Source organism: Oryza glaberrima, chromosome 2 (genome assembly GCF_000147395.1).
Source record: "Oryza glaberrima chromosome 2, OglaRS2, whole genome shotgun sequence".
Classification (NCBI taxonomy): domain Eukaryota; kingdom Viridiplantae; phylum Streptophyta; class Magnoliopsida; order Poales; family Poaceae; genus Oryza; species Oryza glaberrima.
Window position 1 is genome coordinate 1718245 of NC_068327.1, and position 26396 is coordinate 1744640.

General features: G+C 40.5%; 4 protein-coding genes across 8 annotated transcripts; 1 reads left to right on the forward strand and 3 right to left on the reverse strand.

Annotated features, from left to right (window-relative positions):
• Nucleotides 1-5842: 5842 nt before the first annotated feature.
• Nucleotides 5843-6874, reverse strand: LOC127764743 (uncharacterized). The gene is made up of 2 exons (XM_052289657.1): nt 6465-6874; nt 5843-6057 (listed from the first exon to the last, which is right to left on the reverse strand). The coding sequence occupies exons 1-2, from the start codon at nt 6799-6801 to the stop codon at nt 5990-5992; spliced, it is 405 nt and encodes a 134-aa protein (XP_052145617.1). The 5' UTR covers nt 6802-6874; the 3' UTR covers nt 5843-5989.
• Nucleotides 6875-9821: 2947 nt separating this feature from the next.
• LOC127762257 (uncharacterized) lies at nt 9822-10511 on the forward strand. Its single transcript, XM_052286700.1, has one exon. The coding sequence runs from the start codon at nt 9887-9889 to the stop codon at nt 10157-10159; it is 273 nt and encodes a 90-aa protein (XP_052142660.1). The 5' UTR covers nt 9822-9886; the 3' UTR covers nt 10160-10511.
• A 2119-nt stretch (nt 10512-12630) lies between these two features.
• On the reverse strand, nt 12631-20565 carry LOC127762255 (mitogen-activated protein kinase 13). 5 transcript variants are annotated; one of them, XM_052286693.1, is made up of 11 exons: nt 20201-20565; nt 15750-16158; nt 15483-15610; nt 15345-15404; nt 14901-15050; nt 14388-14543; nt 14153-14290; nt 13989-14062; nt 13644-13745; nt 13277-13517; nt 12631-13113 (listed from the first exon to the last, which is right to left on the reverse strand). In XM_052286693.1, the coding sequence occupies exons 1-11, from the start codon at nt 20384-20386 to the stop codon at nt 13039-13041; spliced, it is 1719 nt and encodes a 572-aa protein (XP_052142653.1). In that variant the 5' UTR covers nt 20387-20565; the 3' UTR covers nt 12631-13038. The 5 variants fall into 5 exon arrangements, with proteins under 5 accessions (XP_052142653.1, XP_052142656.1, XP_052142655.1 ...); XM_052286696.1 differs by lacking the exon at nt 20201-20565 and adding an exon at nt 19703-20164; XM_052286695.1 differs by lacking the exon at nt 20201-20565 and adding an exon at nt 19561-19662.
• Nucleotides 20566-21403: 838 nt separating this feature from the next.
• On the reverse strand, nt 21404-26178 carry LOC127762256 (wee1-like protein kinase). Its single transcript, XM_052286699.1, has 10 exons — nt 25683-26178; nt 25517-25577; nt 25325-25388; nt 24981-25241; nt 24788-24852; nt 24581-24690; nt 24456-24496; nt 24231-24376; nt 23107-23460; nt 21404-22079 (listed from the first exon to the last, which is right to left on the reverse strand). Exons 1-10 carry the CDS (start codon nt 26042-26044, stop codon nt 21981-21983), a joined length of 1563 nt encoding a protein of 520 aa, XP_052142659.1. The 5' UTR covers nt 26045-26178; the 3' UTR covers nt 21404-21980.
• Between the last annotated feature and the right edge of the window lie 218 nt (nt 26179-26396).

The window sequence follows — 26396 nt, forward strand, 5'->3', positions numbered from 1 at the left end:
TTCTAAATTTGTGCTGCATTTTTGCATTTAGGAATTAAGGATATAACCCCATAATTCAGTCTTTTGATATTCAAAATCATCTGATGAAAATCATCAATCATAGCTTTCAGATCATTTTTTATCACCTCTCAAAAGTGTTTATAAAAATCAGCAGGGAAACCATCAGGCCTAGGTGCCTTTTACATTCCATTTCAAACACAACCTTCTTCAGCTAGTAAAGGGTTTCAACAATTCCTTTTTTGATCTTCAGACAATTGTCCCATCTTCTTCACCTCTTCCAAAGTAAAGGGTTTCAACAATTCCTTCTTTTGATCATCAGACAATTGTCCCATCTCCAAATTTTGTAATCTTATATTAGATCTTTCAGGTGGCCCAAACAGATCTTTATAAAAATATGCTATAAAACTCAGCAACTGCTCTTGCCCAGCTATCAACACATTCTCCTGTTTCAAACAAAAAAACATATCTTTCCTCCTTCTCCCATTAGCTTTGGCATGATAGTACTTAGTGTTATTATCACCTCTAACACATCTCTCTCCTTGCATCTTTGTAACCATTTTAGCATCTCCTTCCTCGTAGTAAACCTTGGTTGATCCTATCTCCCTCTCTCTTCTATGCTCACATACACCATGATTCTTACACCATTTATCTAACTCTTCTAACTCCCTCACTAATTTCTCCTTTTTCTCTCATTACTTTTCTTTCCAATTCATATTCCAACCCTTAAGAGCTTTCCTTAAATTTCTAAGATTTTTTTTACCATTTTTCTATACTTAAGAGACTCTTCTAACTATTCCATAGGCTTTTCTCACCACATCATGTATATTTCTCTCAACATCAAACTATTTTCAAACTTAAAAGGCTTTGCTCACCGCATTATGTACATCTTCCCTCAACATCCAACTATTTTCAAACTTCTTTTTTTGGTAATTGATATGTATCCAATGGAATATGTACATGATTAGAATAAATCCTCTTTCGACTTCTTACTATTATTGTAATTAGATACTTCCTCTCCCAGTTGTTAGCGACTAAGCTTCTCACACTGTATTCATTGATTATTATACCATGTGATAACACACATACTCAACTTCCTTATTTTTATCAATAATTGCATTGAACAGAAAACTCTATTTATTATAAACTCCCTTCTTATTTTCTCACTTTTTTTTCTAATTATATTAAATTCACACCCCAACACTATTGGATGGGACTGTTTTTGGCAAATTAAAACAAGTTTTAAAAACTCATCATTTTTTAGTAGAACCATAAACCACTATCAAATTCCAAGTAAAACCATCAGATTTATTCATTAACAAAACCCTTACTAAAAATTTCTCACACTCTTCTTCTCTAACTTCAAAAGTAAAACCATCAGATTTATTCATTAACAGAACCCTTACTAAATATTTCTCACACTCTTCTTCTCTAACTTCAAAAACTATCTCTCATTGTAGTACTCAAACTATTTATTTTAAAAGGTGGTATTAGATTCTTGTCTTATTGCATTGCTTCATAACCAATAATTGTATGATGAACTTATAATGTAGAGAATGAGAAGGGTGGAAAAGCGGTCAGCGATACAACATGTGGGTAGTTAAAATATTTTAACAAGAAATCATCACAAACAAAAGCCTATAATTGAAAAGATAAGATAAATCTCCGTGCCTTTGCCTATCTCCGTGTGCGGTGAATCAATTATGTTAGAAACTGTTTTCTGTGCTGTGTTTTTTTACTGATAATCCTTCTAATATCCCAACCTATGCTAATTTAGATGTAGATGTTCCTTCTCCATACTCACCAAATCCAGATATAGAAGACCCAACCCAAAATCCATTGTGTAACTACTTGGCATGGTTTAATCTCTCGGTCCGAAATTATATAAATTTTTGAATAAAATTTGATCAAATTTGAACAAAATATTACCAAATTCACGAAAAAATAAAATAAAAATAAAAATTTCGGCCGAAATAATATCGTATTGGGTTCCAATAATGTGAACCCTAGTCACCACTGGTGGATACTTCCACATATTAAATGCATTTTCAACTGGCACCATAGTCTCATCATGTGTTGTGACTTTAGGACCAACAAATACAATCCCAGCACACTTTAACATATGACTCAACATTGGTATCATTCTATGACTAACCCCCATAACAATTGTTACTAAGTGTTTTGCCAAAGAACCGATGCTGAGGCAAATTGACATTTTCTAACTGCAAGCCAAACATTGGAAATCGGGATGTGTGAGTCTTCTTTATAGTTCCAGAAATGCGGATAGTAAACTGTACAAGAGTTTTCCTTATCGTCTATCATAAACAAACCTATTGAAATTCAAAATTGTACTGAGATGGAATTAAGGGGATATCAAAATTATATTACGTTGTAACAATACAATGATCTAACTATACAAACAGTAAATACACTTCACAGAATTTTACTTAGTACATAAAGACGGAGCTAGAAAATTATAAAGAGTAGTGTTGAACTTGACTATGCACATTACTATATCTTTATATGAATTTAGGAGACCAGCCTAGGGCTCAAGGTCTAGTTGTCCTCTTGTCTCCAGTTAGACTGACCAATTAATGTGCAAACTCTAGACTATTACAGATAAGAATAAATGATCACATGAAAACCAGTACGGAGCTTATGATCCTTGAAGATGACAAATCCTAGTAAAAGTATTTTATGACATACTTATGTAACGATACACCAAACAAGATTTTTATACAATTTCGTAATGCAATTTCATAATGCCTTACGAGCAACTAATCAAACAAGGTAAGCTAAGCTGTTAATCATCCAATAGAATGATTAGAAAACATGCATTGGTGCATAAAATGTATAGTTTGTAAGATGATACGAATGCACCCGTACCCATTTCACTATCTCCATTTTATGTTCAGATTATGAATTTGAAGTGACATGTAGAGAATCAACTGGAAGAATCAACCGTAGTTGAGAATGGTCATGATTCAAAAAGGCAAAGAAAAACTAGGTGTTTAGCGAAGGAAATCAGGTGATGTTTTATGTTTTGGTTTTTATACTCGTACGTACAGTTAGACTATTACATAGTGGAATGTTAGCTGATTAAACAAAATGGATGTTCTTTGGCCAGTAAAATATTGATAACTGCCAACCTATTTTGAACAACTGCTAGTAGCATTTGTAGGGTTTATTCCAAGTTTAAATCAACCATAAAGAGCAGCTCGAGCAGATGCTTAATGTGTATAAGTTAACAAGAGTATGTTGTGAGATTATACTGTTTTCTCTCATGAATGCGCAATTTAGTTCCTTTTTTGGGTGAAAAATATATATAGTTACTCCATCCGTCCCATAATATAGCAACCTGGTACCGGATGTGACATCTCATAGTACAATGCAGATTCATTGTATTATGAGATGTTCCATCCGGTACTAGGTTGCTATACTATGGGACGGAGGGAGTTTTTTTTTTCTCTATTGCTCACAGGCAGCATGCTAGTGTCAGGTCTGACATGTAGAGTAGCATTACTATTGTCCAGTAGTGTTGAATTGTTCTAATTTTTGAATAATATTTCTTTCTAGCTTGGTAGGTGTACACCTAAGTTTCTTCTACTGACGCTCTACAGTTTCTTTCTAGCTCCGGTAGTACTGTTGAATTGTTCTAACTTTTCCATTTTCTTAAATGAGAATAATCATTTCAGTAGTACGGAGAACAAGTGAGATTTTGGGAGGATCGCTAGGTGGGTGACAACTCCTTTGATAAGTTGTATCCCTCACTCTATTTACTAACAAGAAATAAGCATGCGATAGTGAGCGAAGTACTGGGCAATGTTCCTCTAAATGTGTCCTTTAGAAGGGCGTTGGTGGGGGATAACCTGAATGCATGGTACAAACTGGTAGCCAAGGTGGCCTTGTTTAACTTATCTAATAGTCCAGATTTTTTTTAAGATGGGAATCCAATGGGAGGGGAGTCTTCTCGGTGGGTTCTATGTATAAGGCTCTTATGTAACATAATGTGGTACCAAGATCTTTAATCTGAAAGCTCAAAATTCCACTTAGGATTAAGATTTTCCTTTGGTATATCAAAGAAGGAGTACTCTTAACAAAAGACAATTTGGTTAAAAGGAGATGGAAAGGAAGTACTAAGTGTTGCTTCTGTGACTCTAAAGAATCAATTCAACATCTCTTTTTTGATTATCATGTTGCACAGTTGGTTTGGAATGCTCTTTTCATGGTCCTAGGAATACAAGTGCCTACTTCTGCTGCTAGTCTTCTAGGAATACAAGTGCCTACTTCTGCTGCTAATCTTCTAGGTGGTTGGTCAAGGGGCTTAGTACCTAACCTTAGAGATCAACTCTTCGTGGGAGTTGCAGCTATCTGTTGGGCACTTTGACTTGCTAGGAATGATGTAGTCTTCAATGGCTAAAATATTAACTCTCTCTTGCAGGTTAATTTTAGGGCGACACATTGGGCTCGCTAGTGGTCTTTGCCTCTTAAAGAAGGTGACGAGGAAGCCGTGAAGATTGGGTGCCAAAAATTGGAAGTTATCTTTATGGAATTCTACTCAAAATCTGGGTGGAATTGGAGAGAAAGATTGAATTGTTAGTTGAAATCTTTTGTTGTGAGACTTGTTCTGATGTCTTTGTCGTCCGCCTGCCCTCCTATGGTGGCGTTTGCTTTTGAACTTGTTTGTAAGCCTAAGTGCTTGACGATGTAATACTGGGGTGATCCTAATAGGCGCGTACGCACTGCGAAGCAAAGTCGCAGACGCGCACATGCTGCCAGTCCTGCGCGAGCACCTTCCGAGCCTTCCACTAATATCTGTGTTAGTGCTAATCTTTAGCGGTTTACACTAATTGATTTTTTTAATGAAATGATAAATAAAATAGTTGGGTTGAAAATTTTAAAATACGAATTGAAAGTTTTCGAATTTGAGTTGAAAGTTTTTGAATTTGAGTTGAAAGTTTTCAAATTTTGACTTGAAAGTTTTTTATTTTGAGTTGAAAATTTTCAAATCTTGACTTGAAAGTTTTAAATTTTCAATTGAAAGTTTTCAAATTTGAGTTGAAAATTTTCAAATCTTGACTGAAAGTTTTCAAATTTAAATTGAAAGTTTTAAATTTTCAGTATAAAGTTCATTCGAATTTCAATATTTTTTCATATACTGTGTATATAAAATGATATGAAGCTAATCACGTGAGATAGAAAAGAGAGACAAAAACAAGTCAGACATGCTTTGCTTCCGCTTCTATGGGCCGGCGTGGGCTTAGCCCCATGCACCGATAAGCATCTCGCGCATACGCGGATGAGAATGTGGGCCGTGCGCGAGTTGTGCTGATGGCGCATGCGCGCCCATTAGCAATTTCGGTAAAATACTGTGGCTGTGTACATTCTTCGGGATGTAGAGGCTGGGTTTTATTTGATCCATTATCTAAAAAAATGAGAATAATCATGGAATATTGTTTGTTTTTTTCATCACAGACGAATGGAGTACTTGCCATGTCGACCTATGAAGCTAAAGCTTAGCCACCAGAATCACCAGCAGCGATCTTGAACTGGTTGTGAATTTTGTGATCTCGAAGTTACTCTGCTTGCCCCTGGGTGAACAGATCAATGAACTACCGATCGTGCTGGAGAATTGGTTTGTTTTGTTTCTACTCCTGATTTCATCGTGCCGCGTGCCACACACGTGGCGTGTGGCAATGTTTGTCCAAGTCGCTAGAACTGCTCTTTACCTCTACTTACAATTTCTGAATGTTGTCAGTGTACGTGTACATACGACTTTAGATTGACCTTGGATTTTCATAAATTCCCAACACCCATGTACTTGTAGCAAACTTAGCTAGTAGAAATGAAATTTTGATTTAAGGATAAGGATCCATATTATCCATTAATTGGGTGTTACAGCATAAATAACTAAACTCGACATTTTACTTATTTCTTCAACATGTAGCAATTTCAGGCGTTGTAGCAGATGCTGACGGGCGGTCGTCACTTCCTAGTTCTTCTCCTCGTAACTGTTGCAGCTATCGACACAAGCTGCAACATCAGCATCTGTTGCCCGTGCTGCTAGCCATAATAACCCAAAACAAAAAAGTTAAGATGCAAACACATGCGAGATTGCATGAACACACGTTCATACCAGCTAAATTAATGATAAAGTTTGCAGCATTATCATATATTAATATATATGGAGGAGCCTGTCAATTAGTAATTTAGTATTACTTTCATTTTTTAACAGATGACATGTTTAATTATTTGTCTTATTGAAAAATTTATGTAATTATAATTAATTTTGTTGCGAATTGTTTTATCACATAAACTATTTTAAGTATGATTTATACCTTATACATTTACATAATTTTTTTCTATAAGACGAATAACTAAACATGTGCTTAAAAACCGCTCGCGTCACATATTAAAACCCAGGTAGTACTAAGTCTGCAAACTAATAAAGGACCGCATAATCTTACATTCTCCGGTTGCCGCATCCCCGATGGAGGACGTGCAGAGCTCCCTGCAGCCTGCATCTCCGGCGAACTCCGCCGCCGCCGCCGCTGCCGCCGTCGACTCGCCGCCTCGGGTACAGTTGTGAGTCGGCTTCAAGACGCAGCAGGTGAAGCAGAAGAGCTTGCAGCCAGCCCGAGAACTGCCTTGCTCGCAGTCAGGCAAGCAGTCATCGTAGCATCTGCCGATCTCGGACTCTGCTGACGCCAGCTGCAGCTGGCCTGACGTCAGCAGGATGAGCAGCATGATGCAGGCAGCAGCAGCAGCAGCAGCAGTAGCTGCCTCCACTCCATTCCTCCCCATTGATTATTTGATCTCGTTCAATAGCCAGAGGCAGAGATTGGATTAAGTGTAAAAAAACTGAACAAATTGCTAGCTCACATGAACTGAGAAGAAGACCTTGGTGAAGCTTGCTGAATAATTGTTGTTCTACTGCTGAGATAGAACCTGAGACATTTTATACTAGCATTGAGGGCTTGAAGAAGTAATGTTCTTGGGAGAAGTTTTCTCCAAATATTACTGTGATAACTGATCTATCATCCTGATTAGCCTAGTTCCACAAGAAGCATTGCTTCTTTGTTGCAACTGCATGCCCCCCAAATTCCGTTCTGGAAATTCTGTTTCTTACCTGACCATACTCGGGAGAATGTCCAGTACTGCACATGCTTGCCAGATTCCAAACATGAACTGAATCACAAATTCAGAGAAACTGCCTGGCAAATATAACTTGAAACCATTGGTTCATTGGTTGCAGTGAACTACACGCATCACCATTCCCCATTTCGAGTTTGCATACTGTTGATAATTAACAGAAACCTTATTTTACCATCAATAGAAATAGGAAGTAGCTAGCAATCCACGTTGAAATACGAGTGCTGCATTTTATTCTAGGAAAATTTAAGCCTGTGAAGCAATAATTCAACATGTATACAAAATATGAGTAGCATTTACTATTTACTCTAGAATCGAATCACAAGAACTAAGCCATCCAGAGGGGGGTGAATGGTTGGTATACCCAAAAACCCGAAAACTTTTAGCGGAAATAAATGTTACCCTCTAATTCGACGGAGATTGGTCTGACCGAGATTGATCTGCCGGTCTGACCGAGTGGATGCCGCCAGTCTGACCGGTGTTGAATCTCCGGTCTGACCGCCGAAGTCACCTGCCGCGCCTGTCGCCGCCGCCGGTCTGACCGCCGCAATGCCGCCGGTCTGACCGCCGGTGAGTTGCCGGTTAGACCGCCGAAACCCGGTGAAACACAAATCGAAGAACTCTTAAAGTAGATGACGACTTTATTGATTCCCTCTGTGTTTACAAAGTGCACCAACAGCACTCCTTACAAAAATCTCGACTAAACTCGAAACCCTAACTCAAAACTCAACTCAATTGCTCTCAAAAGCGATACCGGGAAGCCTCACGCTCCCCTCTATTTATACATGAGGTAGGCAGCCTAAAGCCACGAACCAAACTCATATTAGGAGTCCTAAACACCTTAGGAAACCCTCTAGTACAAGAAAGAAACTTTACATAACTAATCGTATCAAATTTGGACTCCTTCCAAATTCGACTCCGCATCCCATACGCACACAATACCTCCATCGTATACCATATGGAATCTCCATCAACCACATGCATCAACTCTAGCCTAAGTATCCCGCATGATCTCTGACCACCACGAACGTCGTCTTATCCCCAAGCCGACTCCTAGTCCATCACCGCAAATACTCTCCCGAGACATCAAGTCACGTACACATGGAATAAACAAAGAAACCATATTCCAAGTCCATGCTATCTCCAACTTGACTCATTAGTAGCAAACAACAGTATTACATACGTATAGCATCTATCTAGAAGTCATAATCATGAAATAATCACAGATATCCAAATAAACAACCCGAAACCGAAACCGACACAGTGTCGGCCGGTCAGACCGCGGGCTGGCCGGTCTGACCGCTCGATCACCGCCGGTCTGACCGGCATACACAGCCCGGTCTGACCGGTCACATGAAATAATGAACCCTGCGATCACCTGTGAATAAATTCACATGTGAGGTGAATTTATTCACAGGTGAATAAATTCACCAATCATCTCCAAAACCACTTCGCGAATAAATTCTAAATAACAAAACCAATGATCTCCAATGCCCAATTGTTCATCACAGAATAATAATCAAAAACACTTTTGATTTTACATTTACTTATATCTTCTTTTTATATGGAATGATTTCATTATCTCATAGACCCAGCGATATCACTGGTCACCAAATTTTCTACCCCTGGAGGAGCATCATCCCACCCAAGAATATCATGGAGTTCCACGTTACTCTCTCCGTCCTAAAAAAAACTAATATAGTACTATATGTGATATATCCTAGTTCAATAAATCTGGACATACTCCTATCCAGATTCATTGTAGTATAATATGTCGTATTCAGTTTTAGATTTTTTTTTTTTACGGAGGGGGTACAACCCAACAATGTCTTGAGTACGAAAAATGAGGTAGGTAGGTTTATATAGCCGTAGAAAATGGGTGAAGAAAAAAAAAAGTTTGACTAGTCAACCATCCTATCCGACCCAAATCTCGTCTGCCACGTGGCCCAGTAACTAAATGGGCCCTACAAGTTTCACTTGTCCACTGCGACATGGGCCCATACGGCCCACATAACAGCCCAAGCTTCGTGCATGCGGCCCACAGCAGAAAGCACGTCTGACACCTCCGGCGATCGACCACCGGGTTCCGCTCGCCGGCGAAGTCGCCGTTCTACGTTCCCGCCGCCGGCGCCGCCACCGCCGGCCGTAAGTTTAATCTGCCTCCGAAATTCATCGGCTCGATCTGTTTTAACTGTTTTAGAGATTATCTCCATTCTTATTGTTATTTTTTTTCCGTTTTTGTTTCTGAGCATTTCTTCCTCAGTTCAGAGCTAACCTTATCACAGCTACTAGACTAGCTGAACGAACTCAGCTCTGAATTTCTGGTTACTCGAGGATAATCTGATTACCGAGTGATAATCCACGGTATATATATCATTATCTCTCCTTCCGAATTGCATGCTAGAGTAGAGGATAGTGCTAATTAACTAGAGGATGAGATAAGCCGTTGGACACATTCCTGCATGCAATGCAAACGCAAAGCAAGTGTGATCCATCCATGCGTGAGGATCGGAGTACGTGTTTATCTGATGGAATCCGCAGATTCCTCCGGAATCAGCAGCGATTTCTCTCTCTCTCTCTCTCTCTCTCTCTCTCCCGATGAATCGCCACCATACTCTCATCCCCTCTATATAAACCCCACCCGCGCGGACTACGTCATCATCTTGCCACACTCTACGTACGAGAGCTATATAGCTAGCTAGTCTTCGTTCTTCGATCTTCTCCCCCTTCGATTTCCATGGCTTCTTCTCGGGTTGTCGTCGCGGTGGCGCTGCTCGTGGCGGCGGTGCTCGCCGCGTTCGCTGCGCTGGCGCCGGCGTGCGAGGGCGCGAGGGTGATGCGCGAGGCCGCCGCCGTCGGCAAGATGTCGAGCTACCAGCCGCCGGTGAGGCATAAGCCTCCCGTCCCGCCGTCGGGGCCGTCGCACAGGCACAACAAGAGGGCGACAGTCCCGAGGAAGAGGAAGCACTTCCCGCCGTCGGGCCCGTCGTACCACGATCCCCACAGCTGAGCTCCGGCGATCGTCGTCGTCGGCCGGCGCGCCGTCGGCTCCGGCGATCGTCGTGCGCGGCCATGGAAAGACGGCCGGCCAGTCAGCATCTCTCTCTGCAGTAGCTTCATTAATTAATTAATTGATTTAATTAGTTAGGAATTATAATAATAATAGCAGGAGAGATTATCTAGCTTAATTGTTATTTCCTTCTTTTGATTAGTTTGATAGGTTAATTTGAGGTGTAATGCAGGTATTGTTAATTAGCATTTCGTATAGAAATGCGCATGATACATGCATGCCATTTAGTTTAATTTTTAGATGTTTCTCTATGAATTATTCATTTTCTTAAATAAAGTTACTTTGCTTATTAATTGGGTTAAATCTCTACTAACTTAAAAATAGAGTCCTTCTTCTTCCATTCTCTCATCCTACATAGCACATACTTAATTACATGTGGAAGTGGGAAAAACATTATAAGTGCTGATTTTAACTGTTTCGGCAGTGTTGATCTCTATGTATATTTTCATAGTAGTAGTGACGTTACACGGAATACTAGTAATATTATAAAAATCTCATTTACGATTTATTTATTTGCCCTCGTAATATTGAAACACTAATTCATACGCTAATTCATGGATCTTTGGAGACGATGTCGGATCTAGCTAACCGTCTATGTTTATCCCGCAAAAAAACAAAATCCTCTTGTGTCGCCGACATTTCTGCTGACCGTTGCTACTCTTAATTAAAATGGGTTTTCTAATTGCATCTGAACAAAATTCACTCAGCCTCAAGATTAATTTCTTTAGTGAAATGTTCACTTAAATAAGGGTTTGTTTTATTTTCATCACTAGCAAAAATAATAAATGAAACAAATTATATAACAATCCGTGACAAATATTTTAAAATGTTAGAGGATTAATTTTTATGGAAACTGAACTAATTCTTATGAAAATCATATAACCCAAACTTTTTTTCCCAACTAGCAAAATGCCAAGCTTTGTTATGGATAAAATAAAATATATTATAATATGTAATAGACAAAAAAAATTATCGAATATATTAGTATCACTCGTTTACATGTTTGAATATATGGTATTCGTGTGTTTTAATAAAATATTTAGACTATTTCATGATATTAGAAAATATCAATGGTAAATTTGTAAAAAGTTATAAACAGTGGTTCACTGTCACCACCACCGCTAGAGACTTTTAAAAATGAGCATAGATGTGACACGATCCAAACATTTTTTTCAAAAAAAAAAATACACCCACACGAGGGCTTGTGCACGTACTAGTCTGCAAGCTGCTGCTGCTATATAAATATACCCAAGGAAGCAAAGAGAACTGAGACGCGTCTCGCACTCTTTGCTCTCTTCTTCCTCCTCGACTGATCACTGATCGATCGATCGATCGCCATGGCTCCTCCTCGCCGCCGTCCGTACGCCGTCGTTGTGCCAGCGGTGCGGGTCGCCGTGCTTGCCGTCGTCGTCGTCGTCGTCCTGCTCGTGCTGCTCTGCGGACCATGCGACGGCGGCGCGAGGCACATGCTGCAGGAGGAGATCAGTGGTGGCGCGTGGGCGCGGCGGTCGCCGGAGCCCGGCGCCGCCGGCGTCCTGCACCGCCGGACTTCCGACTTCCTCCCGCCGTCCGGCCCGTCGGAGCGGCACAACGCTCGCCTCGACGCCGACGTCGCCGAGCACGGCCAGAGCCCGCCGCCGGCGTCGCCCTGACGATCAACCATGTGTGCAAGCTGCTCATGAATATTAATCTGCTCTCTCCTCTTCTCTTCTGATTCAGTGAGAGTTTGGAAATATGTATGTAAATTATTTCAGATGTTTTCTATCCCGAGTGTGATAATTCAGCTGGATTCTACTCTGTCATCTGTTCACTGAAAGATGTATAGTATATATTTGCAGATATTCAGAGACCAAGCATGTCTGGCTTTCTGAAACTTCAAAGATGTGTAGTCTTGGCAGAGATAAGACTGTATTTGGTTGATATTTTGTTCATCTAACATGCTTGCATAGTTGCATGAAATTATGGAGCATTTGTTAGTTTAATTCTGTCCTATTAAGTTGTTGGCATTATTGTAGACTTGCTGCACATGGTGGAGTGGTTGTTCAGTTATGTGATACATATTCAAGTAAGCTAGATATCAGCAGGTGACTAGGTCTTCCCTGTGCATCATCTAGCCATGCTGCTCTAATGATTCTATCCTGAACTAGATAGATAGATTTGATATGCTTAAATGATGCTCCATGATGATGTAACTGTTGCATAATGCATATATACTTGCAGTTGTATTAGTTAAAAAAATGCTAAAATGTTGTGGATTAGGCTCTGCATGTAGATCGTGTTGGTGTGTCACTGGCCAGAGCTTGCAACAGATTTACCTGCTCCCACTCACCACTTTTGCACTTCACACCAGTATGCTGCATGTAACCTGTATGCATGCAGCTAGCCAGTTCCCCCCAACTGAATGCTAGAAATGATATGAAATTGCACATGCAATTCTGGGATAATATGGCATGCATTGACATAATTTACCAATTACCATTGAGATCTGTTGATTTTGTTCTGAAACGGTAATATGGTACTATGGTAAAAAAGTGCCAGATTGTTCATATGGCAGATAGAGTCATCACACACTGCCAGGCTATGAGAAAAATGCATGTACAACAAGCCGAGTTGCCAAATTTGGCCTCGAATTGACAAAGACAACTCATTTCTCCAAGCTTGATGCTTTTGGAAGATGATCAATAGGTGATATAAGCTAAGAGCCTAGAGTATCAGCTCATAGATATAGGCAAGGATCCATGATACTGATGGTATAAACAGTTATTGGAATTTGGAATTGCATCAAGATCATGGCCGGCTGAACGCTGGTTACTGATGCCCTAGGAGAGCATCCTGGTCACATTATCTGATAACTCATAGACAACCTCTTCCATGTCCTCAGAGATACCATTCTCCTTCAGAGTGAAAAAAAAGGCAAAGTGAAACAGAGTAAAACTTAGTCAGACCCACAAAAACAAAGATACGAGGGAAAAAATGCACTGATAATTTACTCATAAGATTTACTAAGTGTCAGGCTAAAATTTAAGCACTGTCATCATACTGGCAGTAGGTAAATACCTTCGGGCCTTTATTCCCTCTAATGATGCACGTTGAAGCACTGATACTAGCACTCTTTAAATAGATCTTAGGATTGGAGTTTAGATTGATTATGCCATTTGGATAAGCAGATGCATGATTCTTGCCCTTTTCTTGTGATCTTGGGGGACTTATCATAGTTCGGGCAATAGAAGATATCGCTCTCCTCTCTTCATTGTCAGAGTCTTGATTATTGCTATCTACTGATGAGCATACTCTTTCCCTGTCACATGATTTTTTTTGTAAAGAAGCAAGCAGAACAAGAACCACATAAGATTCTCTGTTCAGATAAAAAAAAGGATTTTAGGCAATTTTAAGTTTCAGGAGCTAGTGAATTCCAGCTATATACCTTGGCAAAGACGCATGCTGTCTCCGCAAGGGGGTACTTCTTTCTCCTCTGCTGTAGTTCTCCTCAAGATGAGCAAACTGCCGTTTGAAACGATCAACCCCACTGTAAGGAGTTAGTATTAGCAAAAGAGACATGGATAAGGGTGTTGGTTATATCACCTGCCAGCACTATCAGCATGAAAATATATACAAATTATGTTTTTTCACTATCGTAAAACAATCATATTCCCCGGAGAATAGAAAATAAAGCAAACCAGCTAGGTATGAAGAAATAAAGCACCACCGAATGAACAATACTTTTTTTAAAGCACGCCAGAAAACTAGATTTAAAAACTAATTTGCTCACCTTGGATAGAGGAAGCTATTTTGTTCTCCACCTCTGATGTACTCCTGAAGCATTTGGGGATGGTACTCTAATATCTGTTTACTTTCAGAAAATAAAAAAGTAATTTTGAGTGAGATGGATTTATCAGCCAGCCCATAACATAAAATGGAGTGGTAGCTTTGTACCTCTCGATATATCATTTCTCTTACATCATCCTTTGTCAGTTTCCTTCGCTCAAATTCAAACTCAAATTTTGAAACTGGCAGTCTTGAAGGCTCCCGGCTCAACTTAGAAATTCCTCTAAAATATGGATCAGCTAAAGCCTAAAGTAAGTAGGAAAGGTTATGCTTACTCATCAGAAATCACTTGTGAAATTAATTGGACATATTTACCCTAACCTTTTCCACCAAAAGAAAATACCTCTTCAGCAGTAGGTCGATCTTTAGGATCAAATGCAAGTAAACGCTCTAGCAGGCGCAAAGCGAGAGGATCAGCATTATGAAACTTATGAGAAAAGGGGATAGGATGTTTCCTCTGCATGCCAGTTAAATATCCCCTGGCATTCTCATTACGAATCTGCAGGTGTTATATTAAATATTAAAGAAATCATTGCATGAATACTCATGTGTCTCTGCAAGACATGTGATTAGAATAGCAGAAATCACAATTACATTACTAGACAGGAAATAATTTACTGTGTCTCAGACTTTGCAATCAAATATTGATGAACAAGGAATTCTGTGGCATAATATCCACAAAGAGGGAAGTCTGTGCTGGTGAAGTTCTTCTATGTCACAAGTAGTAGAGCACCAGGAATTGCATTTCATTGCCAGCAATAGCACAGAAGGTAATATGTCTCGCATGGGAAACAATGGAAAATAGCAAACTCATAAGTAATATTTCTCCTTGTGATTGCGTGATAAGCTGGCATACCCGTGATAAAGTTTCAGATGATGGAGTTCCAAGTAGATCTGTTATTAGATCTAACTGGTGCACAACATTCCTCCCAGGAAATAATGGTCTTCCGGTGAGAATTTCAGCAAAAATGCACCCTATACTCCAAATATCAATTGCAGGGGTGTACTGTACAAACAAAATCAATTGTCTTCATGAATATGAAAATATGGGAATATATCTTTCTCATCAGTTTTGTAAAAAACAAATATGACAGCGCCCAATGCAAGAAGGTAAATTTAGCACTTCTCATTAAGGGAAATGGGTGATACTGTACTGATAAAAGCCTACATACGTCTTTGTATCTTGACACAAGAAGTTGTATTTGGAGAATTTGCAACTTTTTAAGAAAAAATTATATACAAATCTGAAGGACTTGCACATTTCAGGAATGCACAATGTGTTACAGAATGACCAGCTTACTTTGGAGAAAAAAGAACCACATAATTCAGGAGCTCGGTACCACCTTGTTGCCACATAATCCTTCAAATTGCAAACCACAGTATAAGTCTATGAAAATCTTACAGGGGAAATTATGTTATAGAGAAAATAAAGTCGTACGGTCCAAAAAATTGTTGAAGGTGAATCATTAAATGCTACACGTGCAAGTCCAAAATCACAAATCTTCAGTTTGCAGTCTGAATTGGCCAGTATGTTCTTTGGCTTTAAGTCACGATGAAATACATTAGCTGAGACAAGTTAAACCATATATCAGAAAACTCAGTAATGATTAATGAGGGTTGAAATATAACTTCCACAAAGTATACAGATTTGGAATGAAGTGGCTGTTGGTGACAAGGTTAATTAGATGCTAATTTCATCACTAACCTGAATGTATGTACTTGAGAGCACAAAGAAGTTGGTACAAGAAAAAACGGTGATGCTCTGGGCTAAGGTCATGATTTGCTTCGATAACTTGATGTAGATCTGACTCCATGAGTTCAAAAACAACATAAATATCCCTGAACTCCCTTCGGGTAGGAGGGAGCATGATGTGCTTGATCGCAACAATGTCTGGGTGGCGGAGAAGCCGAAGAACTTTGATTTCCCGCAGAATGCGGATGGCATCTGAAACATGCTCAAAAACATCATTGATCTTCTTGATCGCAACTCTCTCCCCAGTGTGAGTATCTACTGCAGCAGCAACTACTCCATAGCTTCCCTTGCCAACTACCTCTTGAATCTGATATTGGCTTGCCTCCCCGTATTCCGTAAAGAACTCCATGTCCGATGTTCTCTAAAACATCACAATTTCCCAAAATCATATAAACCATCACGGAATAGAAAAAATGTGTATAGAGCATGTGAGGGAACATTTTAGGAGTCCTCAACAATCCAGTAAAATAAGACAATCAAAAGGACCAAAAAGAAAGCAAAGCAGCATTGCAAATTAATCGAAGTTGACATAAAATAAACTGAACCAGAACAACTGATACTTAATTTGGAAACTGTAATGGCACACATCAATATGGCAAAAGTAGCTTCAAGCAAATGACATGCATAATCAAAACATAAAAACAGGAAAGGAAAAATGTTATTGATCGATGTCAATGGTCAAGATCAGTAACAAACATAGTTAAATCAGAGCAATGCAGTTAAGTCAAAGCAAAAAAAGATCTACATATAGATGAATTGTGTTCACAAGCTATTACAAAACAAGGCAACTAGAATCAGGTGGAAAGAGAACGAGTTCAGACCAACGATCGAAGATGTAATAAGGTGATTCGAATTAGGTGGGTCGTCAGTGCTCCAAGGCCAAAAATGCTGTCCGGCACCGCAGGAAGCAAAATCTGATTTGGGAAGAAAAAACAGGGGTCGAATTTCTAGGTATAACAGTGTAGCTGCGGTCGTAGGAGAGGGGGGATTCGAAGATTATCGAAGAATGAAGAAACTAGGTTAGGAATTCGGAGAGTGGGGAAAGGGGAGGGATAGGCGAAAGGGATGGATTTGTCCAAAAATAATGTGGGCCCACATCAATTTGTCCCTCACCAGTATGTTGTGCACCCTTCTACGCTACTAGCTCCTTGCACCATATTGATGGAGCACTAATTAAATTAAACTTGCAGCTTAGATAAATGAAAAAGAGTAAATGTAACGTAAGAGGGATGTATCTTTCATCAGAAGAAAACATGTAGCATAAAAAAGATTTGGCGAACACACGTTGATCCAAGGAACCCTAAGTGCCTAACCATTGCACAATTCCATTGGTTCATATCATCTCTAGCCTCCATGTTAGAGTCATTAGACCTAAACAAGAATTTGAATAAAATTCTAAAATATTTCGACATTTGTAGGAAAATATCCGTACTTAAAAACAATCCATTTTACATTGGATAGTTTTGCAAAATGTTTCAGTTTGTACCAATCAAGACTGGATTTCTTTGAAGATGTGTCTACAAAGAGACTGCATGCATTGATTCAACATCCATACAGTGGTCAGGATGCACTATTTCTAGCTACAACAAAATGTGGAAGATTAAGTAATTTTAATTTGTAATGTTATAACAATCAACTCTGTTCCACATGAACATAAAATCAATATCATAGTTATCACCATGTAATTATCGTGCAAAAAAGAAAATCAAACAATTGGAAGATCATTATTAAGAGTGCATCAAAACCTTTAAAGAACATCAAGGCTAAATTGAAATTAATTGCTCAATCTGGGTTTTCTAATACATCTATATAAGGATTTTATGCATTATCCTCGATACTAATATTAGAATTTTGAACTTTGCTAATCCAAACAGTTAGCATGAGTATGCAATTTATCACTAGCCCACTGTACCGCCCAAAAATTATGCTTTTCTTTACAATTTTCATTCATGGTCCAAAATTCTCGTGGTTATTTTGGCGAATTCAAAGTTATAATAGACAGATACTTGCACTCAAGTGGACAAGCACTACGCCACTACCTACTATTGCATCATCCCCTGAAAAGTCATGTGTTGCCTTTTCATTTATCTTAGATATCTACTTTGAACTAAGGGGCAAACATCCATTCTTGATGCAAAGAAACTGGCAGGTGCATTATTCCTAACTATCGTCCTTTCCTCATTTACATCCAACTCTGCAACCATATCTCACCTATCATGAACAAATATCTCATCTTTCATGAAGCTCCTAAGTTCCCAGGTCCTAACCCCCTACACGGACACACAACAGCAAATGCTGTTTCTTGTTGCTGCCAAAGCAGAGAACACTACACCCTGATTACCAACTAAGCAATAGTCATCCAATCAGATTGCAGCAGAGAGTCACCACCCCCTTCCACAAAGCTTCGATGTGGCATATGAACGATTGAAACAGGATGCATTCCTCATCCACAGGAAGGGAGATGATTTGAGCATGTCAAGCTCCACAGCTTAGAAGGTTGTGAGCATAAAAATCAAAACACATTTGATGCAGTGATTTAAAAGGTAACCAATTTACACATATGTAAGGAAATGGAGATCAGAGTTGCTTAAAAAGAACAAATTAACTAGTCGAAATAGCGTGAAGGCAATAACACAAGAGAAGTAACTAGTATATACCTTGCTCAATAACAAATGAGCCCCACATGAAGGATCATTAGAGAAAGGAAGTACACGATTAGAGTTTTGAACTGCATCGATCAAAAGTAATACAACTGCCCGAGCATTTCAGGAAAGTGGCTGAGGTACCTTCTGAATGCTCATGGTATCAACAGAAAGATAAACAGCAGAGCAAGTAAAAATAGCAAAGGCCAGCATCTATGCTCTTCTCCTTATAATTATCATGGGCAGAGTGATAAAGTCAGATTTCAGCCAAACAAAAATGCTATACCCTCAAGGTCAAACTTAATAAATTAAGAAGTTGGATCCAAGGTGCAATCAAGGATTTGCTATCAGTAGAATCTGTCACTGCCAACGACATCAGAAAGAAAAGGACACCAGAGCTTCTGCCGAACTATCCAAGCAAAAAACTAAATGGAACGTGTACGGAAGGAACTTAGAACACATGAGATAAATTTGACCTAATGAATTAATATAATAAAAAGGGACACAAAGGTTTGAGCTCCAAACAAGAAATAGGAGAAGTGCACCTTCGTGAAGCAAGCAACAGCTAAAACCTATCCTGTGAAATTGCATGGTCAGAATAGCCATAGCCCACCGCAATTGACAATTCTATAGAATAATTCTTTTGCCATGGCACGGTAAGAATATATTCAAGCACTTGGAAAGCACAAGCAGAGCGGGAGAAAAGATCATCCTGTTGCAAAATACCAACACCAGAAGCCACCTAACAGACAGAACCACCAGGAAGCAAAATTGGAATAAAGCATCAACCAAATCCACTTGAAGGCGAGTGTTTTTATATATAAAATAAGAGCAATTCTACGGTCCTTGGGGAGGTATCATGAGGTACCAAAATTTTAGTGTAAAATTTGGTATCTCATGGTACCTCATAGTACCTAGGTACCAAATTTACAATAGAAAAAAGGTATCTCATGGTATCTCCTCAAAAACCGTAAAATTGCTTATAAAATAAACAAAGAGAAATTTTGGATAAGAATAGAGCTGCGCGATCCTTGTATCCAAGAATGAAAAACAGTGTGGCTTTTAGCGAAGAAACACACAAGACAACTATTCTTCGAACCAAGAACCCATCAAAATCATACCGGAAATAAGCTTTGCACATTGTGAATGGGAAAGTGCATATTTTCCCTACAAGGCCCACTACCACATCATGCTACAAATTGCTCGAGCTAGAAGGGGTTGCTCCAATTGCTAATAGCATCAAAGAAAAGCTAAGGTTCTTACTTGCTACCACTGAATTCGAAGGAATTGTTCTGCTGTGCCACCACCACCACCTAGACCAAGGGAGGACACATGGTAGGAACTAAAACAAGCAGACAGATTGCCGTGGAACTTGACCAACGGAAGAAACATGGCTGGCACTAAATCAAACAGTCAGATTGCCTTGGAACTTGGAGGCAATGCCACCGTCATTTTTTTACCGAAATTTCACAGCAAAAGCGGGGAAGCTTTAGACCGAGTAAACTCCCTGCGCGACCAACTGAACACACACCCTACAAGTCAAATTCGATCGAGTTCACACCCTTCAACCACTCAATCGCATGGAATTCTCGTGAAAAAAAAGGCCAGAAGAATCCATGAAAATGGCAGAGACGTGAGCTTCCACCCATCGTACAGCCTGTCAATTAATCAACCCGGAATCCGAGAAACACGCGAGGGTTAACAGCATCACCAGTTCACCACCACACGACTGACACGAGGCGGGCAGGTGTGAACACGAACCTCGTTCCTAGCTGGGCGTCGGGCGGCGGCGGCGAGTTGCGCGCAGGGACGCGGATGGCGGCGGGGAGCGCGAAGGGGCCCGGGACCACCTCGATCCCACCGTCGCCGCCGGGGTGGCGCGCCAGGGAAGACGAGCGCAAGGGCTGATAGGCGGAGGCGGTGCGGCCGCGGCGGCGGCGGAGCCATCTGCGGACGCCATCGACGACCCCTCCCCCGGCCATGGTGGTGGCGCTGCTCCGGCGACGCCAAGCGGCATTGCGGAGGCGGCGGCGGCTGCTCCTCCCCCGGGGTTTTGTACGCCGCCGCGGCGGGGAGGACCGCGCCGGCGTCTCGCGCCCTCGTCGTCGTGAGAATCGACTGATTGACTGACGAGTCGTCGCTGCGGAAAAAATCGGACGGTTTTGGGCGAGTATTAGGCTCATGGACGGATGCGATTGACGGAGATGCCTTTCTATTATTTTTCTTTTTTTTTAAGAATTATACGGTATAACGAAGACACTCATAACACACGCACACTCGCTCCTATGAACGCACGCATGCAAACTCTACCACTATGAGTATCTACGAATACTGGACCGGCAAATCCTTGAGATTGACGAAATCACCACAGACGCTTGCTAGATCAAAGAGAAAAAACATATTTCTAAAATTAAACACAATTTATGAATATAGACATGCAAATGTGCAATTGCAAGCATGAAAGACGTATAACGATGTCATTTACTTCTACATAGATAAATAAATAGACAACAATAATAGCATCTACTTCTGCACACAACGAACGGACATACAAAATCCTCTGGTTAAACGAACAGACAACGGTTAGACGATCATCAATTTGATAATACCTCAAAAATCTCAAGGGATAGTCAAATTGGAATGGAGGGAGTTTTTTTTTCTCCATCACACAAAAGAGGTATGGCACACTTACCACTAGACATATAACACCGCACCCTTTTTTTAACCAAGCATGCAACATTATTAGTTTTCATTTTGTATATGAAAAGAAAATGATTCCCTCGTTTTTATACGAAGTTAAATATTTTTGTTTTCACCACCAACTTTTAGAAATTTGTGCATTAAAAAACATTTCTTATGACCTTATGATATTAAACTATATGATTTTCTAAAATGGATAGTCAAATATATAAATATTTGACACGAAACAAATTTAGAATGACAAGTAATTTATAGCAAGGGGAAGTACATTTTTACTTTTTTCTTTTACATTCTTATTATGATCCGCACAAGTTTTAAATTTGATAGGTTATCTTCGTAAACAAAAGGTTGTCAAATCTTGAGTTAGACTTGATCTAAAGACAAATATCATCCACTGAAACTTGATTAGCAGACACACCACTCAGTAATTCTCCATAACAAATCGCATTCAAGCAGACTAGCACGCACAAATCCAAAGGAAAATAAGCCACGAATAGGAGTCGGGCGTGCATAGAACGGCAGATGCCCCCATCCTTCAATCACAAACTCAGAACACGCCAAAAACGTCAGGGGAGCCAAAGCCACTTGGGCACTTGGCTTGACAATATCCATAACTTACAAACATTGCTCGAATTCCTGGCAAAGAAATCGAATCAATGCTTGGTGTTCATATTGCCTATACAAAATCAGATCAGGGCAAAAGCACTAGTGCACGGAATCTGCCTATCTGGAGACAAGTAGTTCACCCTTGGGGAGTTTCTCTTGGTGGATGTACAAAATTGGCAGCAGCTGATTGGGTTGACACAGCTTCACGCTGCCGGGATCTGATGGGTGCAGCGGTCTATTTCTTTGCTGGGGCCTTGTGAAGCTTATCAAAGATGGGATGTCTCAGGACTTCTTTCGCAGATGGCCGCCTCACTGGATCAGGATCCATCATGGACTGAAGACAAGCAGAAAGAGAATGTTAAGTTGCATGTCGGATTGCCTGTTATAGGAGAGCAGATGCTTCTGAGAAACATTATTTGAATTTGCACCTTCAGCCTACCAGCTAGTAGCTCATGTACTCAAAGGTTGGTACCTCAGTACGCAAGATATTTTTGCATAAAATGCATATGAGAGCACATTATGCTTAAATGCTTAGTTGAACCAAAATAACAGTTAGTATCACACATGCTACGAGTGTGACTAGACGTGTTGGGAGAAAGAACATGATAACAAAACAGAAAGATTTAACCAAAGATAAAGTTAACTGGAACTAAAAGGCAGAACAAAGTAGTGACAGAAATGATAATCATACCCAACAAAAGAACATTTCTTGTCTTAACCAACTATATGCTAAAAATAGCAAATTGTACTAGAGCAGATTCAGCAAATGACTATTTAGGTGTTGTTGATTTTAGAAAGAGATACAGAAAGGCCAAAAACAGGCCACTACCATATTCTATAGAAATCACTTTAGTGTATCAAAAGTGACCAATTAATACTTCCTCCGTTTCATAATGTAAGTCATTCTAGCATTGCCCACATTCATATGGATGTTAATGAATATAAATATATATATATGTATAGATTCATTAACATCCATATGAATGTGAGCAATGCTAGAATGACTTACATTATGAAACGGAGGGAGTATCATATTCTACAATGACTTCATCAGTTGGAAACTTGAAAATATATATCCAACGTCAGGGTGCTTCACTGCTTATGTATCATAAACTGAAGCAGTATATCAACAAATCAGTCTTTTAGTTGTGGAAACAGAAAGTCTAACACAGGATGAGAGGAAGACTTTCCCTTCAAACAAATTAAATAAAAGAAATGAAAAGATAAGAAATTCCTGGAAATGGAGCTTCTACTCCAACATGGGGAAGATACTGGGATCGTGGCAATTAAATGTGTTTCCTCTGATATAAATAGAGGCAAATCAAAATAAGCAGGGACAGACAAGTTACACGGTGTTGTACCTTTATTAAACTCTGAAATTGCATTGGGCATCCTGGAAGCAACGCAATTTTTCCCTCCCGGAGACTTGTGAACTGAGGTCCAGAATCAGGAAGCTGGGTACCTCTTATAAGTTCATAGATAGCTGCCCCAAGAGAAAAGATATCCACCTTGTCAAGATGCTCATACTTGTCGTTCAGCATCTCTGGAGGCATATAACGTGAATCTCCATCTTCAATTGCCAAACTCCGATCAATAAGTGTAGCACAACCAAAATCACCAAGCTTATAAACACCATTTCTGACATATATGTTATCTGGCTTCACATCAAGGTGTGCAATACCACGTTCATGAATGAAGTCCAAGCCTTTGCAGATCTTCATTTTCACAAAATTAAGTTTAATATTAATAGGTGAGATACACATGGAATGTACGGAGAATTTGGAATGCAAACAACACATGATTACAAAAGCTGGTCTATAATGAGCTTCAGAGAAAGACAAACACTACCAGCACAAAGTATATGCCCTTTCCCACTTCTACAAGAATTCTCTCCAACACTAAAACTTGTGCAGGTAAATAGTATTTGTGAACTGCCTCACGCAATTAGAATACACCCTATATTGTGGCTATCTGTATACCATAGTACCATACCTCCATTATGGAGATTAGGCTTCAGTATTTGTTTGAACTGGATGACGCCCATCAACATCAAGTTGAAATATGTTACACTCACCAAGTTAAAATAGAAGATCTAAGACCTGTTTGTTTACTCTAGCATGATGATAAGTGTTCCATTTTACTTTCCAACTGCATGTGTTGTATACTGTGTTTGTAAGAACTAAGAATCCAAAAACTTGCATGTTTTACTCCCAAAGACCAGAACATGCACCTTACAAACATCATGGTCAAATAAGAGCAATCAATTGCTAATGTAAGTGGATAACAGCAGAGAATAAACATTATCCATGAATAATTTGAGCCTTCAGAAAGTATTTAATATATGTTGCAGAAACTTGTTTGGATGAATTACGACATAATATTGTTATTATAACATAACTGCAACATAACTTAGCTACGCGTACTGATCCAATGACAAAGAAGAAACAAAATGAACCAGTAAACAATAAGAGTAACTATTGCGCACCTGGTACAGCAGTTCCAGGGCTTCCCCACATTTCAGCGGCTGATTTCTATCCATGGACAGGCAGCGGTCACACAGTTCCATTTGAATAAAAAGCTGTTTGTTCTCAAACCAAGAAGTGAAATATCCAACTATGTTCTCATGACACCCTGCTAAGACATGTAACAGATGTTATAACCATGTAAGAAATATAGCTGAAAATGAGGAGGTTATAGTTAATTTTGCTACCTAAGGCTGCCAAAGCTTGAACTTCCTTCACTGCTTGCCTCCTGCAATGAGAGAGACAACATACAAGTATGCAACATTAGTTTTTCATGGTTAATAATTAAGCATAACGACTGCTGCAAGGCTACCTTTCCCTGTCATTATGCAGTTGCCTGATACTCCGTTTTACTGCATATAAGCAGCCATCTATCCTCTTCAGAACTTTGAACACAACACTGAAGTTTCCACGTCCAATTTGCTGAAAATCAAGTGTGCTCATAAGCAAAACCAACATAAAATGGAAGTGTATAACCTGACACAGATAACCAATACATATCCAAACTTCCAAAGCATACCTCAATCTCACGGAAATCAGTTCGATAGCGTGAAAGGCCATCACCATCAACAGAAGGAGAAAACCCTGCATATAAAAAATGTGTATTGGGAGATGTAAGGCTACACGGTACTGACAAACAGATAAATGATAGTTTTGAGGGGATGGATCGAGATGATTATGATACAATAGCATACAATGCATCAAAATGCTACCTGATGATTTGCATTGTCTCCCACCAAAAACATTATCATCTATTTGATGATCTGTATTGAGGTATGGATTCCTGATGCATGGTGGAGGCATCACCCGGCAGCGAAGAGCCACTGCCGATTGGGAGACATAACTACCTCTCTTGTGCGAACTAGATTCCTTCAGCTGTTCCTCCTCTGAATCATCTAGACCTTCAAACTGAACTGGAGCAATCCACTGGCTATCAAAAATGTCATTGGAGCCAAGGCCTTTGGGGGAACAATCTGTAAGCATTGGCACACATCCAATTATACAGAGAATAAATAAACAAAGGGAGCATATCAAACTAGTATAAGTGAAGTCTCACCTCTCTTGTATCTCTTGCTCCTACAGACTGATTTCTCTGGAGAATTGGGGCAAGGGATATTCTCCTGCAGATGACCACAGAAACGGACAAAAAAAATCAGCAAAAATTAAAGTAAAGCTCAATATCCATTTCTAATCGATCAATCTCGCATCCCAGAAACTAAAGCGCCGCCTTTCCCCCAATACCCCCAACCTTATTGGCGTCGAAGCCGCTCCCGAGCTGCGGCGCATCTGGCGTGATGTAATCCGGGGTACTGCAGAACAGCAAGCAAATAGATGAAGAAATAGGGTTAATCCAACCGCACTCCACCCCCTCAAGCACACGAAAGCACAGCTCGGAGCCGGATCGGGAACCCTACCAGAAGAAATCCTGGCTGAGGATGCCACTATCCTTCTCCTCCACGACCTCGTCGGCGTCCATTGGCGTGGCCTGCGGCTGCAGCGGAGGTAGGGGCGGAGGCGGGGTCGGGTCCGGGTCGCAGGACCCCTCGAGCAGCTCCTCGAAGGGCGTGAAGGGGGTGCGCGCCGCGGCGGCGCCCTCGCGGGGGGCGTCGGCGAGGAAGGAGAAGAGGGAGACGTGCTCGAGCTGCAGCGACAGCTCCCCCGACGGCGACCTCCCCTCCCTCTCCCTCTCCCTCTCCCTCTCCCTCTCCTTCCCCGCCGCAGCCGTGGCGCGGCGGGACTTGCCGCCGCGCGGCCGCGGGGTCTTCGTCCTCAGCATCTCCCCGCCGCGAAGAGGAGATCTCCGCCTCCACCGAGCTCGCCGCAGCCCTCCCCCTCGTCGCCGCCGCGTCGCGCCGCCTCGGCTTCGCCTCCGCCGCTTCGAGAGGTGTGTGGGTTTTGGAGGAGACGAGATGTACTACTACTAGTTGTAGTGGGAAGGAAGAAAAAAAATAAATGGAAAGAAATGGATTAATTAAAAATTGAAATGCGAGCGATTTGGCGGTGGAATTGGCGGGAGGAGGAGGTGGGGGGTTCGCCAATTCGAGGGGTGGAAATGGAATTGGCCGCGTGGCACTCGTTTTTTCTTTCTCGATTTGGGCGTTGGTCGCATGGGCCAAAATTGCGGCCTT